Source organism: Aythya ferina (assembly GCF_964211825.1).
Source record: "Aythya ferina genome assembly, chromosome: Z".
In the NCBI taxonomy this organism is placed as follows: domain Eukaryota; kingdom Metazoa; phylum Chordata; class Aves; order Anseriformes; family Anatidae; genus Aythya; species Aythya ferina.
This window is the reverse complement of record NC_140299.1, coordinates 22,457,820-22,476,406: the sequence shown is the minus strand read 5'-3', so window position 1 is coordinate 22,476,406 and position 18,587 is coordinate 22,457,820. Positions and strand designations below refer to the sequence as shown.

The 18,587-nt window shown below is 34.6% G+C and overlaps 1 protein-coding gene across 5 annotated transcripts in view; it reads left to right on the top strand.

Annotated features, from left to right (window-relative positions):
* Positions 1 to 18,587, top strand: part of ADAMTS6 (ADAM metallopeptidase with thrombospondin type 1 motif 6) — a 154,745-nt gene that overhangs the window by 69,198 nt on the left and 66,960 nt on the right. For all 5 annotated transcript variants that reach the window (XM_084503222.1, XM_084503224.1, XM_084503223.1 and 2 more), the window contains 2 exons: positions 2,002 to 2,148; positions 10,884 to 11,025. In XM_084503222.1, coding sequence (XP_084359348.1) covers positions 2,002 to 2,148; positions 10,884 to 11,025 — 289 coding nt within the window. The remainder of the gene's footprint in view (positions 1 to 2,001; positions 2,149 to 10,883; positions 11,026 to 18,587) is intronic.

The following is an 18,587-nucleotide window of genomic DNA, read 5'->3' as shown; positions in this document are numbered from 1 at the left end:
TTTAGCTCATGGAAAAGCATTGTATTCCCGTGTGCGTCTGGAATAGCAGCTTCCATTCACAGATTTGCATTTTACTAGATATACCGCTGCCACCATCTGCAACTTATTTTTCACAAGGAGACCTGGTAGAAGGAAAGATATTTAACTATGAAATTTGTTCTTCTTTTTGGTAGGCCCAAAAGACAAAATATGTTTGTACTCTTTCACTTCCTAGACAGTTGGAGTTTCTGTGATTTCTTTGACAAAATAAATATATTAACCAGCAATAAGTTGGGTATCACAGATAGTCAGTAAGACCCAATTCAGCTCTTTCCCACGTAGCAGAATGTCAATTTCTGTAAGGAACTCTCATAGGGACTGTTAAAACATAATGTTTTCTATTTTAAGAAATCGTACATAGGTAATTCAACAAGAAATATTACCATTTCAGGTACCCCTAATTCTAGGAAATTATGGCAGTTGAGAACTACGCCAATAAAATGCTTTTTCATTATTAGCTGATGAAGTGTGTTGCATTGGACTTCTAACTCCTTCACTTCCAAAATATATAACAATACCTTTCCTATGCGTAAGGCTTTCTGCATTTTTCAGACATCACACACTAAACAAAATAAAAGCAGGCATTGCTGCATACTGTATTACATGGGGAGACATCCCGTAGGCATAGATTGATGTATATTCTGGCAATCAGAATAAAAAATTTATAGAAAATAAAAATGGAATGCTTCAGCACATTTGTAAACCTGAATATTAAGTACAAAATCAGGGGGTCAGTCTTAGCATTTGTAACACAGAGGACTCCAAGGACTGGTCTCATTATAAGACATATAAAAAGTGACAGATGCGCTGCTTCCAACTGCAGCTCAGTTTTGGTATTCCCTTTGACTACTTCTCTGTCTGATGCTCTAGGAAGCTGTTCTATATCTCACTACCCGCCTCTTTGATCTCATAAGCCTTGTGTCATGTTTGGGAAGGAGGAGCTAATGTGTCCAAAAGTTAATATTTAAAAAAAATAAGATATTTCCTCCCAAGTGACAGAGAGGAAATGAATCAAAGGCAGACTTAGAAAATGGAGTTAAAAAAAGATGTATACTATTACAAAAGGTCATGGTATTCTATATTCTCTTAAAATGCTTCATTTATGACAGGTCAGTCAAGTATATGTTGTTGGTTGTTTAGGGATAACAGTAATAATTTCATTTTAAAATAGTTTTGTATATAGAAGGAAAGTCTTTTCAAATAGCTTTTTTATGAGTTAACCTCTAGTTTTAATTTATGTTGGCTGTCTGTAGCTCAAAGGGTTTGTTTCAGTAGCATGGGATTTCTAGAGCATAAAGATTATTTTACTGTATATTTCTTTCCAGAGTCATGTCATCTTTGTTGAAAGTTAATGAATTTGTTGGCTGGAAATATCTGCTGGCCAAATGCCACTCAGAGATTTCTTACTGTATTTTCTGCTGATTTTAAGTGTCCTTCACTCTGAAGTTCCATGACAAAGGAGAGCTCTAATAGAAAAACTGCAAATCATCTGTGCATTGGAAACATAGAGGGAGCATGAATACAGAATGGCCTTGGGAATTGCAAAACTCACGTTCTGCTTGAAATATCATTAGCTACTGTGTGCTTATATGTGTGCTTAAACAGCAACATCGCATACCCTATTTGTCTCTGTTTACTAATAGACGTGTTAGTGAGACAATATATATTCTTTACCAGCTACAATACCCAAATAAAGACTGATTGCTCTTGATTTATCTTGAAAGAGTAATGTTAAATTTTAGAAAAGAAGTAAAGTCCTTTCAGGACCGTGTGAAAAAAATGCTATGTAATTGTGCAATATTCTGAGATCTGAATAAACTAAACTTAACTGATCCTAATTCCCATTTGGAGTTCTCTTGTATTCTTTTAGGCCTAAATATGATTTCTGTAAAAATCACATTGTTTATGAGATGTCTGTTTCTGTAGAAAAATAACGGGCTGTTTTTCTTCTCTTTTGGGCAGTTTTGGTATGAACCATGATGGAATTGGAAATTCCTGTGGGACCAAAGGTCATGAAGCAGCAAAACTAATGGCGGCTCATATTACAGCAAACACCAACCCTTTCTCTTGGTCAGCCTGCAGTCGGGATTACATCACCAGTTTTTTAGAGTAAGTAATCTCAAGAAAAATCATGAGTTGTTCCAAAAAATCACACCTTTCGGAATAAATAGTAGAGATACAGTAACGTGTTCTTTACATTTTCAGAATGTAAAGACAGAAGTATAACAAGTCCCTGAACTCTTACAGGGTGCTTTTCCTGTGTATGGGTAAAAGTTTCTTGTATTCCATTCCCCATTTCACAGTGTTGATTTTTAATCTATTCAAACATTTTAAAGTGCTGATCATATTTCATTGCTTAATCTTAAGGTGAGAAATAAAGAAATGTGGAATCAGTCAACATGGGAAACATTTTTGTTCTAAATCGTGCATAATGTGAGGATATGCGTTGAAGGGAACAAGCTTCTAGCCCTTATCTTTGTGCATTTCATTCTCCTGATTTTTATGCCATCTTGCTTTTTTTTAGTCTGTCAATGTTTATTGGCACCTTTCATAAAAATATAAAGATCAGAGGAGAGGGTAGCATACATGTTTATGTTAATATTTTTTAAATGTGCTAACCTATACTTCTGTGGTGATTCAGTTCAGAAGTAGGTTCCTATCTTAAATTTTACCTCTGTATGAAAGAATTGAAACAGTCAAAATGTGTTAGTGTCAAAAATGTGCTTATTGATATACATGATACCTAATGAAGTCTTTGTATGTAATTAACCTTTGGAAGACAGGCACAGAGTTATGAGATCACTGAGAACAAATTAATAATAGTGTTTTTTAAAATGTACAGGAGATGGGGTCTTTATGAGAGCAGATGGAAGTTAGTTGATAAGTTCAGTGTCATCAGTGTAATTAGTCCTTTAAGAAATAAAGGTCGGTGAAGAAGTCAGTCGCTGTGTTTTAAGAGATGAACTTAAAACAGTCAAGTAGTCTAACAGTTAGATTACCAACAGCAAAACGGACTTTATCCAACTCTTTTGGGGATCTAACTTTAGAATAAGGTGCTGTATTCTGAATTGTACCTGAAGGAACCCATATAGACCAATGAAGTTTTCCTTTTGTTGGTTAAGACGTAGCTTCTCTCACAAAAGTACAGGAACACTGAATTGTGTCTGTTGGCTTCCTATAGGGTCAATGGGCAGGATCAGGTGTGTTGGTGTTAGGCACGGTCCAGAGGAAATTACCTCTCTTCAGTTACTTTATCAAGTTAAGGCATTTTTATCACCCCACTGAACTATGAACCCATGAAATTTTAAGCGCTGGAGTGTTTAAAATGAACACCTAAACTAAACTGTACTGAATAAATCATTCTACATGTGTGTGATACAGGTTTTTCACAATGTAAGTTGATTTTCTGAGGAGAGATATATATATTCATTTAACACTAGCAGCATAAAAAATGACAAGATCATCTTGTTTTTATCATTACTAATCATATCTGTTAATTCAGTTCCGTTTCTTTTAGTACTCTTTCTAGCTGTTACACAACCTATTTGTAACTATTACAAAGAACAGGATTTTCTCATCACTTCTGTGAGCTTTTTTCGTAGTTCAGTAGTCCTAACTATCAGCTTACATTTCAGGCATTTTCTTGTAGCATTGAGGGTTTCTTTCTTACTGTTACAGTGGTGCTGTTCTTAGTCTCACCTTCTATTTGTCACTGTCTTCTGTGCTGCATTTTAAATTTGTAATTGTCCTGAAAATAAGTTGTCTATTGATGAAGACTGTTCCACGGGTAGCTATGCAGTCATTTTTTACTTATGTGCTTAGAGAAGGAAACACATGGTAAAATTCTGTGGCTTGTGTTATGCTGCAAATGTAATAGAGCCAACTATTTTATAAAAACCTCACTCTGAACAAACTCTCTTGTTTCTTTACTTGTTATCTCCATGTATAGAGTGATCTTTCAACTTTTTGCTTTATATATTAAAAAAATGTTTACCTTGTGCTTCCTCTTTGTTTAAATGTTTCTATATATGTTATTATTTAATCTTAGCATCCACATTATTCTTTTCCATTCTGCAGGTTTGATGCACTGTTAAATTTCATTTTTAACCCTGTGAGATGCCACTGAAATTTTAGTTATATTGGCATAAAGGCAGAATAGCATTCTGGTGAATCTGTTCTCTAGTTCTTATGTCTTCAGGTTTTTTGAGATACTTCTGTGTCATTGCCACGGTTTTCAGCACTACTTGAATTATTATCATCTGCGTATTTCATAAAAATCATTACTGACGATTCTAGATTAGCTAGAATAAGAACAGAGCAGCTCCAATACTAAGTTATCTCCCACAATATTTTATCTTTATTTTCATAAATAAGAATGTGTTATTTTTTTCAAATCCACCTTGGATAATCATTCTTTTATGCATTTCAGTTATGAATAGAGTTCCCAATTGTGTCAAATACCATCATAAGTAATGTATGAAGAGCCAAAGACAGTTTATTCATCTACTGATTTTGCAATCTATCTTTAAAAAGTCAGATTTCTCAGACATGATCTGTTCATGATAAGTCTGTGCTTCTTATTGTTTGTGGTTTTAATAACTTAGAAATGATTTTTTTTTTCTTGAAATAGTTGTTGCATTATTTCAGAAAATAAAATAGTCTCTAACAGTATAGTTATTTTCTCTGGTTTCCATTCTCCTCCTTAAGTGTCATGTCATTTCAATGAAACCAGGAAGCTGTTAAGATAGAGTTACAGTAGGACAGCTGTCAGAAACTTAGATCACTTCTTTTATTTATTTATTTATTTATTTTTAACCTATTCACACCTTTCCTTGATGCAAAACAGCCTTAATAGCAGAGACTTTGCATTTTCAGGTAATGATCTGTGAGCAAGAAGCAAAGAAAACTACTCAGTCTCATGTAGTAGCAATTCCCTGACTGCCCCATATGATTTTAAGGATGGGATTAAAGACAAAGCAAACTTGTGCATTGCTAATAAGTCTATCAAAACTCCCAAGAATGATGACATCCTAGCACAGTCTTTGAAATGGCTAAGGAGAGCCATTTTTTTTCTGGGGAAAACATTCAGCACAAAATAGCTGTTGTCTGTCAAGGTTTATGTTAGAGTGAAAGATTGACTGAATTCAATTTATCAACTGAACGGTTTATAAGTGCTTGACAATGGCTTTAAATTTTGTTAACCTTTTTATGTAATGAAATGCAGAAGGATTCCATGAGATTTGGAGGGTGGAAGAGCATTGTCAGAGGACAAAGATTCCTGTGAAAGAAGTAGAAATCGTTAATGTGTTTTCATAGGAGAAAAGAACCAACCCTAAAAATGTTGTCTGTGATTGAAAACTAATTGGTATAAACTTCGTTCTATGCAGCATGTATATATATCATGCAAGTTTCATTTTACCTTGTATAAAATTATCTAGTGAGTAGCCATGAAGATCCCTAGACTTAAGAACAAAACAAAACAAACAACAACAACAAACTAAAAAAAAACAACCACTTTATATTTCATTATTCGGTTACTTTCATGTTTTGTAGTAACATAATTTAGATGATTTCAGGAGTTGGAGCTGCTTAATCTTGTCAGCATCAGGTAAGAGAAGGTATTACAAGAAGCGAGATGGCCAGCTCTGTCTTTTAAAGGGAGGATCCTCTTTCAAAGAGGAATAAAGAAAAACCACGAGTCTTATAACTATTTGAATCACAGGGCATTCTTAGAGAGTTTCTAGGTTTGCCATATAGTGGGATTTAGATCTCAGAGACTAGACCATTTTAACTCTGGAAAGAAGCCAAAACTACTTTGGTCCGAGTACGCTCATAGAGATGATATAAAAAATCTTTCTGTGTTTAGGCCCAGGCATCATCTGCCCCAAAATCTTGGATATTTAAGTGGATATGACAGATAAATATAGGGTAGCTCGTTGCCTATGGCAGATTGGCCAATTCCTTGTTACTCCAGGGGAGTAACAATAGCAAATTCCATCTCTTTCTATACAAATCAATAGAAAAATTTATAGAGAAAATTTATATTCATTATCATCTGTTGGCATTTGCTTTGGATTATAATTTGCCCCTTTATTCTTTTACTTTAGAATTTATAATAAGCTTTTGTTTGATTGCTTATTTTTTGCTAACAGATAATGGGTTAAAAAGGCTATTTCCCCAGTTGGCTTATGTTTAACAAGTTTTGCAAGTCAGTATTTCACCCAAAAGGCTACCCAATTTAAAAAAATAAAGAGCCAGTTTATGTAATCAGTGGCTTGCAATATGTTTTGAGTGTTGCTTTCCTAAGTAATAGCCTTTGTCTACCTCTTTTTTTTTTTTTTTTTTTTAAATAAGTTGTAAAGGGCAGAATCAGCAATGTATTAACTGTTTTGTAGAATATATGATAAAATAAATGTAGAACAAATTGGCCCCATATTTTATCTCTCTCCCAAACTCTCAATGACAGGTTGCCAGTAGATTTTGATAGGAAGATGATTTTGATAGATAGACTGGTAGATTTTTCCTAATATGGGTGCTGGATAATTATTCAGAATATGTTCACTTTGGAATGTATTCTGGAGAAAAGTATGCATTAAAGAAATAGCGAATTGTCTACTATCAAACTAAAGAAAAAATGAGCATTGTGCAAATTAAAGTGTCTTTGATGTGAAATAGCTAATCAGACATAGAGATATACTTGCATAAAAGGTTGGAAGGAAACAGAATGTATCATGAGAGAGTGTGGTAAATCCACATCAATATCTGATTTTCCCTAAAGTTCAAGAATGTTTGCATTTAGTGATCCTATTCTGGTTCGTTTTAATTTTAAACATACCACTCTGAATCATACCACCATTACTTATGTCCTCATTATGCAAATATTTATGTTATTATCTATAGACTGTTGAGCAGTTTGTAGAGTTTATTCATTAATGTCAGGTTAAGCAACTTTTGTAGCCTGTACAAAAGTATATGTCCTGGTACTCTTTAAAAACCAGGTTATACTCAGGAAAAGTATGTAATAAATGTGAATGAAGTATTTTGAAAGGAGCCAAATGTTATATGCAGGCATGTAAATAATTCATGTTTTAAAAGTTATATATATATAAAATGCTCTGTGTTTACAGTTCATTAATTTTACTATTATTATTTTCCATATATTTATGGAAAAATTTGTAACTTAATTAAAATCTTATGTATACCATCCATATATTTGTCTATATGATTTTTAGCTATAAAATAATTAAAAATACTTAGAATGCATTTAAAGTATGCTTTTTAATCGCAGCTTGCATTATATTAATTCCACATTATTATTATGAGCAAGCTCATTCTGTAACATTCAAAATCCATTTTCTGTACCAGTGTTCTGGACACTTCTTTCTGTAGCCTTTGAAGGGAGTTAGTTGTACTGTGTATGTTCCTGAGGTATCTGTGAATAAGTACTGTAATATGAGCATAAAATCTGAATGGTCTACAGCAATGTTTTTTGCATTTTTTCTTTAAGTAGTGTGGGGATATAAAAGTGATGTCTGCGCAGAGACAGTGATCATCATTATTGCATTGTTCGGTCTGTAAAGATTACAACACTGAATTCCTGGTTCACATGGATCAAACAATTAGCAGTGATAGAAAGTTGGAGATCATGAGCATTAAGTGAAAGCTCTATTATCCTTGCTATCCTTCCAAACAGAAACAAGATTAATTTTCTATCCTGAAATACTGAAATAAAAAGCAAATTGTTAACTACATTGTAGATTATTTTACAACTATCTCTTGACACGCTACACTGGAATACTGTTCACTGTGACAAAATGACATCCGGCTTCAGTATTATACAGCTGTAATTAGTCCCAATATCTCCCATTTAAACCCATTAAATTAACCTAGAATTAGGAAAATGAGAAAGTCCCTGAGTATTAGTATTATTTTAGGGAGTTAATAGAACGTATGCTGAGGTTGAGGTCATCTTATTTCTATAGCAGACAGTAAAGATTTATCCACTCTTCAAAAATGTAAGTGCTCTAGCTGGGATATTGCATTGGGGTTTTTTATTTTTTTTATGTGCTTCCAATATAGAATAAAATCACACAGCAAAAACTGACAGTGAATAGAAATTTTCTATAATTGAAGAGATTAAAATATTTAGGCATTCTTTTCGTTCCCATTATCTTCCTTTACATCTATACATAGGACTTTTTCTTAGGCCAGGTGGTAACTACTAGATCTCTGTTTGGAAAGTCCTCAAAAGTCCTGTTACTCTTCTTGGACCATTTTGGTTCACTCCCCTAGATTTTGTGCAATCTTTTCCTGAGGTGTCTAGGTTTTGCCTCGGTGGAGCAAAGAGATAGGCAGAAGAACAAGGACATAGATGCAAGAGTGTTACACCGAAGTCTGGTAGAAATTATCTGGAAATGTTAGCTAATCCTGAGTCTCCATTCATTGTTTGCATTGCTTTGATGAGATCCTTCACCTCCAATGGGGAAGGTCCTGGTTTCATGACTGTTCTGTAACGCATGGTATTTTTTCCAATGTACTTCAATTCACAATGCAGTATCAGGTTCCCAAACTAAGTTTGTAATGTGCCAGTGCTGTTCAAGTACTTTAAGAGAAATAATAGTACTGAAGCAGAAGGAAAAAGAGAAATAAATTTGTGGAGATCTTGAGAGATGGTGATGTAATGTAGCTAAGTGCATAACCACTTACTAGTCTTTTTCTTGCCATTTTATTACAACAATCATATTTCATTATGGTGAGAATGCTGTCATCAGAGCAGACTGGGCATATTTTTGAAATTTCTGCAAGGATTTGACTTACATAGAAGTGTTAAATATTTATTTCTGCCATTATGTGTCTTGTAGAGTAGTTGTAGAGTTTAGTGTACAAGTTCAGTGCATTTGAAGATTCAGATCTGTAATCTAGTACTGTGCAGGGAGGGATCTGTATGCTTATGGACAGTATCACCAAAGGTAATGAGAGGTTTATAAATGCTGTATCCTTGCCTGTTTGTTTACAGGATCATACCTTAGAGACCAAACTCTGCACTATCTGAATCTGTGGAAATGTTCCAGTCATATGTAATACTAGCTCAAGCAAATGTTAAACTTCCCATTGCTTGTTTAAGCAAAGTTCCTGTCTGCACATTGGTTTGGACAATGCAGAAAGATCAAATTGTATTTGATTTGTTTCCGTATTGGAATTATTAACATGTACTCTTTATACACGGAGAATACAACACTGAAATGGCTTAGATTCAAAAGAATGTAGGATAGTTTCTCAACTTCTGCCATTAGAAATTGTATATGCTTGCAATCCTTGAAACTGGAGTAAAGGGACTAATACATTATTTTTTTACGTTAAAATCAAAAGTTTGATATTTTAAAGGTAGATTTCAACATCTTATGTCCTCATTGTTGGGATAGGAGGAGTTATGCCTTGATCTGGGGGGGGAAAAGGAGGTGAATCTGATTAAATTTATTGGGATTAGTAACTGAAAATTGTATCTTTTCTTTATTTACTTGATAATTGCCTTAGTTGCTGTTTGCTTTCTTCTGAAATGGTCAGTGCTTGTTTGTTTGTGTTTTTCCAAAGGGGTAGTTTTAGTATTCTGAAAAAATAATCAAATAAGTTTAGAATGAAAACACAAACTAAATGGTTAATTTTTTATTTTTTTATCTGCAAGTGAAAAATACAGCAAATTGGAGATCTCCAAAAAACAGTGTAGAACATTCACTTCTGAAATTATGTTCCTTTGGCAAGGTGCATGGAAAAGATTTGGAAAAAAAACATCAGTGCTGGCAAAATTTGTAGGAATGTCGGAAAAAAATTTAAAGTGTTGGCACCAGAATTCTTTAAAAATCCTCACTTATTCACATGTGAAATGAAAGTAAAAAAGCATCTGTCCTCTTCTATGCTCACTGACTAAATAAAACTTAATAATTATATTTAGCAAAGTATGAAGTTTTCTAAAGAAAAGAACTCTGTCTGCCTTTGACTTTATTTGTTATTGTTCCACTACGCTGAAATATTATGGTTAAATATGAGCATATTTTGAAACAAAACAAAACAAAACACCCACAGAATGGTGAATATAAAGGAAAAGAATATTCAAGTTTTGGAAGATGATGATCTTAGTTAAAACTTGAAATTCTGAAGACTATATGTTGTTAATGCAATAGAAAAGATCTTTAGATCCATATGAATTTTGTCACTCACACAAGTATAGGTGAATTTTAAGATCCTAGACAATTTTTACCACTGGAACAGTTTTGTTCTCTCACATGGAATAGGCATACATGTTAGGGTCCTAATCTTATAAACATTTAGTCATGTTGAAATTTTAGTGTGTTTTACTTTTGCATAAACCGGTTGAGCTGCCGTTATCTGTAATATTTTAAGGTACTTGGCTGTTTGAAGGATCAGAAAGATTGTTAAGAATTATAACCTTTATTTATTTTATTTGCTTAATTTGTTTAATTTTTGTTCTATGACCAAATGTACCTATTATTTAATGAAAACAAATAGGAACCTTAAAACAAAAATGAAAATCAGTCTTGTGTGGCTCAGTAATTCTTGTACTTTTAAAAAGGATAATATAAGAAATCTATTTCATGATCTAAAATAAGCATTTTTGTTAATAATTATGATGAAAAATTATTTTGATCTCTTAATTCCCTTTAATATATATATATTTACCATGGGTGTACCATCGTACTGTTTGTTTATTGCGATCATATTTGTTTCACACCCAAAGACGTTAAAAGTAAGAACTAGATACATGATATCATTACTGTGATTTACAGTCAGTAGAATTCCTAATTCCTTTGGTCCTTTATGTTGAACAGTTCGGGCCGTGGTACTTGCCTTGATAATGAGCCTCCCAAGCGTGACTTTCTTTATCCAGCTGTGGCCCCAGGTCAGGTGTATGATGCTGATGAACAGTGTCGCTTCCAGTATGGAGCAACATCCCGTCAATGTAAATATGGGGTAAGAAGTCTTAATCCTTATGCTGAGTGTTCTTCTTAGTCATTTGTATATATTCCTTTATAGCATAATTTTTTAGTTAGTTGCACTAGTGGGTTACACATTTCTGACAGCATTCTGTCTGGTGCCATCCTATGTAAGCAAAGGGTACATTTTAATCCTTATGCTGCATCTTTTGCTTGAGTCATTTGCACATACTGTACACCAAAATGTGTGGGTAACAATGAGCTGGAGAAGCATTCTTGAATGTTAGGAGAAAAAAGAGCCCAGAACACTTGATCCTGTTCCTTCTAAACTGTGCTACATGATTTTCACTTATTAAATGAGATCAGGTTCATGCTGTATGAATCTTGAAACATGAAATCTGTTTTGTTGGCTTTAACTTCAAAATGTAGCTTTAAATTGAAAAGTTACTTTTGTATTTGTATTTTGCTTTCCTTTTCTTTTATTTTTTGATGACGAGCTTGTTGTTTTTCACATTCTTCAGATCTCTTTTTGAAAAGAAGAATAATTGGTAATGGGAACAGAGGAACGTGAAGCTAGGTAGCTAAATAGAACACTGAATAGCTTAGTGCTAGCAAAGATTTGGCTGTAAATACCAGTGTGCAGTATTGAAGGTAAAGAAATTTGCAGTCAAAATAAAAGCCTGCACACTTAATATTTCAGTACATTATGCAATATATTTTAAAATATTATTTAAAGAAAATCTTGCAGCCCAAAATGCATAGTAAAAGGATTCATTCCGTTATGCCTGACATCAAATAATCAGCTGACTAAATACTCTAAATAAAATAAACCTTGAAAACACGTCTAATGATTAAAAAATACTGAGTTTTATTAGCATTTTAATGATAAGACTATTCAAATAAAACAATGTAACCACTAAATTTACTCTGTTCACTTCTCTAAAGCTAGTTATAAAGGAAGTCTATTTTTAATATCCCTTGGGTGATAAATACAGTATTTTTCTTGAGATGCCTCTTTGGTAGGTTGCAGTGTGGAAAGGATTTTCAAAGCTATATGTAGTTGGTTGATTAGCTTGTTGGGTCTTCTATTCCTGATCCTCATCAAACCTCTTTTAGCCTTTATTGTTCCTCTGTAAGTTCTTACTTCCCACCACTGTTCTCTAAGGGCCCTGTTTCCTGTTGCTAAATCTAAGTCATGTCTCCCCCCCAACCCCCTTTTTTTTTCTTACAAATTCTCAGCACACACACTATTTATTTTAAGACATCGGTATAAATATTTATTTTAAGAAATCTGCAGGTATTTAATCCATTATTTATAATGGTATTTAATCCATTATTTATAGAATGCTCTTTAGAGATACTTTGCATTTTAAATTAAACTGGAAAGTTAATAATGTGCAAAACCTGACTTTTTCACATGTAAATTATTTTTTTCAAACTATGTTAAACTAAGTAATCATTGTTGTGATGATCATTCTGCACAGTACACGTGTTTCTAAATCAGTTTCTAAAATGTCAACAATCGAAGGTACTAAAGATGTAGATAATCTTGTCTATATAAAGTCTGCTTTCTTTTTTGTTTTAAATATTTTTAGGGGATTGTTTCATAGTTACAAAAAAGAGGTTGAAACTTAATTGATGTAATAGTTAAAAGAATTTAAGTGTTCATGTAGTATCACCAGTCCACTGAATTGATGCAGTGTACTATATGCCATCAGTGTGAGCATGATGTAAGTGTCTCAGAAAAAATAATCTATTTTTAGTACTAGGATTCAGACTTTTCATATCTATATAACAGGTTTTTGTAAAAGTCTTATAATATCCAATCTAAGAAATTATATAAATTTAAAATATTGTCTACATTTAAAAATATCATCTGCCGTGGTCATAATACTTTGGAAATGCCATCATGATGATCATACAGATTTCAAGTGATAACACTGGAGAGAAAGAAATAGTCCTTGTAAGTGGAATGCAGATGGAAAATACAGAAGAAAGACTTTTCTTGTAAGAATGGGTTTGTAGAACTGAGTAGTGGAACTAGACTGAAATACCAGGAAAAGTTAAGTTAAATATTATATTCTACTCTTTCATTATCAAAAGTAAACAGACAGTAGTCTGAGTGTTCCTGTTTGATATGATGTCTACACTAAAATGCTGTAAATAGTTCATTGATCTCATTCTAACAAGTGTGCAACCATGAACTGAAAAACATAATAAAAATCACTAATTAACAATGGATCTGATTCGTGTATTAACTTCTGTCTGGCAGTCAATCCTCTCTATTTGAACTGCCTGGTAAAAAAGGAAGGGGTACAGCATGATGTACAGTATGGGATTTAACGACCCACAAATAAATACATTCTAAAACAAAGGGAAATCTCAGAGAAAATTTCTTGCCATTTTCTCTTGCTCATGTTCTTTATTAATTTGTGATGGCAAGACATGACAAGAGAAACTATTGAACTCTCAAGTCAAAGCAAAAAAAAAAAAATGTAAGTCTCCTTTGGACTCTGATACTAGTGTTAAGATGGTGTTTGTAACATGACTTAGCAAATAGTGATGGTCTTTCTGCTTTGAAATTCTGTCCTAATGTCTTATAAACCTCTAGAAAAATTACCTCTTTCAACCAATCAGCTTTGATGATCATCGGTATTCATCACTTGTTCTCCCATATTTCCTCATCTAGTCCCTCTCTATGTGTATTTCAAATGCTTGTTACTTTTGGTGTAAATTAGGTCCTAATCCTGCCAAGAATTTTGTATATTTAAGTACTTAAAGCTTTCTCTCTCACTTAGGAACTTGAAGTTAATACCTGGAGAGGTATTTGAATGTTTAAGCCATGAGAACTCACTGCTAAAGGGACTGCAAGACCCTGACTTTCTGTGTGTGTGTGTTTACTGACAAGGAGTTTTGCCTTTAAAGGCAGCTCTTAGGTAGTTATACTGATATTAGTGTTATTACTAGATCTAATGAAACCATCTGTTTTAGTCACTTATGAGCAAAACTGTTCCAGCAAAAGCATTGCAGTTGTTAGTCAGATTTCCTTATGTTCTTCAGCACATTGTGTGGCAAGAATTCAAAGTGCTGTTTTAGCATATCAGTGATTAACTGTTTGCAAATAGACAGTGATTTTTTCTAATGTCACATATTTTAGTGTTCTTTATACTTTCCACAAATCTATGATATAGGAACAATTTAGATAATTTAATTGAAAAAATAAATACTTTTAATAAAGAACTAAGAGGCAATCTCACAAGATACTTAAAATACTTCATTTTTAAGCTACAATTTCAGATAGAGTGTTAAACTTATGACTTCGAGTAAAACAAATTGTAGTGGTAGAAATTTCACCATATAATGCTGATGCATACCATTTTCTACAGGCATGCATGTTTTCAAGTATCTTGTTAGATAGAGCGTAGTCAGAAATTATGACAGTTGTTAGGAACAATACCAGTTCCTGTTCTGTAGAACATGTAGCTGGATTTTTCTCTCATTACTGTCAAGATGGCTCAGTTCTTCTCTGCTTGTGTTCCAGTTCCCCTGATAGTTCAGAAACTTACTCAATTTGTTTACTCAGGTGAGTGTGAGGAGAACATCTTTTGTTGACTCCTTACCTTACTCACCTTTGAACATCTGCCTAATAAGAGTTGCCTGTCTCTGGGTTAACTCAGGAAGGAATTCCAGTCTTGACTTTGAGTTTCTGTTTTGTGAGTTTAAATAATGCCTGGAATATGCCTGACTGTAATTTACGGATTTTGTGGTTCAAAATAATGCTTTGCTTTAGAGCTGGTCCCCATGTTTTTAGGACAGGGACTAAAACCTCAGACATTTTAATTGCAGTTAATACTTTATGCATATGGTTGATATTGTTGTGGTGTATTTTATGATCTGTGAAGCTGTTGGCTGCTAGCATGAATTTCAGAGAGAGTGCCTAACAATTCTTGTTAAGAATTCTTTTTTTTTTTTTTTTTTTTTTTTTTTTACGTTTTATGCTTTTTCACCTTCATTGGTGTCTAAGTGTTTGGTTTGGAGTAGAGGTGTAACAGGACAAATGCTACGTTCCTTTGAGCACATGGCTTCACTCAGATCAGGAGGGCCAATCTATTTGTATTTCACAATGGAGTTTAAGACATCAGGTTATATATTCTAGCTGATGACATGCAGCTCTCTTCTTTTTCATGGTCTTATGTTTGCAATTAAATTCTCCAGTTAGTGTCCCAACTAAAGTAACTTAAAATTCAGGTACCAGTTTTTATTCACATTTTGTTGCTGCGTTTTGAAGGACAGATAAGTTCAAGCTATGAACTTATTGCTTATAAACAGGAAGAATGAGGATACATTCCCAAAATTAAAAGTCCTCCTTCTGGCTTCAAGTGATCCCCTTGATTTATTTTTAATGAGTTATGGAGAGTGTTCATAAAGCTAATGACCATTAATAGAAAGTTGCTTGGAAAGTATGTACCACAGAAATAAAGGATATGCAGTCACTATACCTTCACTGCTTTGTAGTTTCCTACATGCCAGTTCAGAGACAGAATAGTGTAACTGTATTATGAATGAGCAAAACAGCTAACTTGCCTCTCTGGTCAGCTGACAAATGCAGGAAAGCAAACAAACTTCTATACAGAGCAGTTCTGCAGTATTTCTTCTAGCCTAAATTACAGTTGTCCCTTGTAAATTTTAATGTTAGTGAATTAAACTGTCACTGTTTTCATGAAACACTGATATGATTTACTCCACTTAAATAAAGAGGTATTTAGCTTGACTTAGAGCTCTTGTAGGTAGGTAAAAACCATTTTACTCATTTATTTATTTATTTATTTATTTATGTGCTTTTTCCAAAAAGCAAAGGCAGAGAAGCCACTGGTATATCTTTACACTAGACTACCAGGTCCCTTCTCTTTCCTCACCCATTGATGCTATGACAAGTATTGTGCATTCAATTCAATTTGTACATAATGCTAACTCACTGAAAAGTGCTCTTTTTCCCCCCTTGACTTCATACCATGGCTAAATCACTTTATACAATGTGCTTGTTAGCAATGCATAAGTAGTTCAGTCATATTGATTTACATCACAAATTCCTGTTTTGCGTGGCCTAGATGAGTGGATGGTGAGATGGATTGGCAATTGGCTGGACAACAGAGCTTAAAGCGTTGTGCTTAGAGGTGCAGAGTCCAGTTGGAGGCCTGTAGCTAATGGTGTTCCCCAGGGACCAGTACTGGGTCCAGTGTTGTTCAATTTATTCATCAACAACCTTGATGATGGAATGGAGTGCACCCTCAGCAAGTTTGCTAACGACACTAAGCTCAGAGGGTTGGCAGATACCCCAGAGGGCTGTGCTGCCATTCAGAGGGAACTTAACAGGCTAGAGGACTGGGCCAAGAGGCACCTCATGAAGTTCAGCATGGGCAAGTGCAGGGTCCTGAACCTTGGGAGGAATAACCCCAAGCACCAGCACAGTCTGGGGGCTGACCTGCTGGAGAACAGCTCTGCAGAAATGGACCTGGGAGTCCTGGTGTACAGCAGGCTGACCATGAGCCAGCACTGTGACCTTGGGGCTAAGAAGGCCAACAGGATCCTCGGCTGCATTCGGAAAAGTGTTGCCAAGAGGTCAAGGGAGGTGATCCTCCCCCTCTACTCAGCCCTGGTGAGGCCACACCTGGAGTGCTGTGACCAGCTCTGGGCTGCCCAGCACAATGGGCATGGAGCTAGAGCATCTGTCATATGAGGACAGGCTGAGAGAGCTGGGCCTGTTTAATCTGGAAAAGAGAAGACTGAGGGAAGATCTCATCAATGTATATAAATATCTGAGGGGAGGGTGTTGAGAGGATGGTGCTGGTCTCTTTTCAGTTGTGCCCTGTGACAGGAGGAGAGGCAATGGGCACAAACTGAAGTGCAGGAGGTTCCGGCTGAATATGAGAGGGCATTTCTGTACTGTGAGGGTCACAGAGCACTGGCACAGGTTGCCCAGAGAGCTTGTGGAGTCTCCTTCTCTGAAGATTCTCAAAACCCACCTTGATGCCATCCTGCACAATGTGCTCTAGATGATCCAGCTCAGACCGGGGCGGTTGGACTAGATGATCTTCAGAGGTCCCTTCCAACCTTGGCCATTCTGTGATTCTGTTTAAATAAGTGTAGGTGAAGAGAGGAACTGACAGTCCTGCTGCAATACTCTTGTCTTTTTTTATCAACTTCTCCATTATTCTTTATTTTATAAGGTCTTGTCTTCCAAGTGCAAAACCTCTCATCACTGTTGTAGAGGTCTTTTGCATTTAGCATGATAAAAAATTTGAGCTTTTCTTGTGTAAGGACTTAGAGGATCGTGCTGTAATTAATAACAGCTTTATTCTTAAAGTGAATAACAGCTTTATATAATAACAGCTTTTATATAATAACAGCTTTATTCTTAAAGCTTTCAGCTTTATTCTTAAAGTGAATTTTGTTCCCTCTTTTTTTTTTTTTTTTTTTTTTTTTTTTTTTTGACATTGTGATGTGTGTAACCAATGGTAATCCCATAATTTTTCCTCTTTATGAATCCTATGGTGGTTTTACATCTTTTTTGTTTCTTTAAAAAGTTCCCAGAGTACTATCACCATGATGCAGTCCCTCTTTCTTCTTTCCTTTGGCTGTCTTGCCTCCACACCCTCTATCTTATTCTCCCCCTCGTCTTCATTTTTTTCTTTTTCTCTCTATCACAAGAGACACAGATGTAGCACAGGCATGCATGGATCTTATGAAAGCTGCTTAAAAATGACAAGCAGAAGCCAGTGATCAAAGCAGGAGTAGTGCTTCAGTGGATAGCAGAAGCAATGACAAGATTCCAGATTCTGTAATGTGGTTTAGATAAAGATGGAATAGTTTTCATGGGTTTGAAAGGGAAGATGCTACTTAGAGGTCTCTGAACTTGTGAGGCTTCTGTAGTTTCCATAAGGTTCACATAAGCACCCAATATTGAGGAATGTATGCTGGTTACATAATGCAAATGTATGACTTAAGTTACAGCTTTTATTTCACATTGTTTCAGCATGTTTTGATTCGTAACATGCTGCACCACTTAATGAGCATTTGGTAGGAGAGCACTAAAATGGTAACTTTTGGGTGCTTATCTGAACTAAACTTGTTGAACATTACAAAATTCGCCCATAATTACAATCAGCCTTCTAGTTTTAAGTGTGTTGCCATCAGAATTTCAGCAGTGAGGCCGGAGATACTCTAGGCTGATGCTTTTCAGATCTGAATTGTAAATTGCAATTCAAGCAAATTATTTTTATGCTCTATTTTAGCAAATGCTCATCAAGAGGTGCAGCATATTATAGATGAAACATGCTGACATAACATAAAATCCTGATTAGCGTTTTTAAACTTTATGGAAAAAAAATGAAACCCTAGATTATTGAGTTGAATATGCATTGTGAATTTGAAACCCCCCAAATTATCGTAGTTTAATATGCGTTGTGAATGTATTTCCCATCTTTTTTTTTAAAACATTATGGGCCAAACTGCTAACTTTTGTTGGAGGCTTTCATTAGTGTTAAATATTAAGAACAGAGCAGTACAGCAAGTTGACCTTCACTCATCCAACTGAGTTTT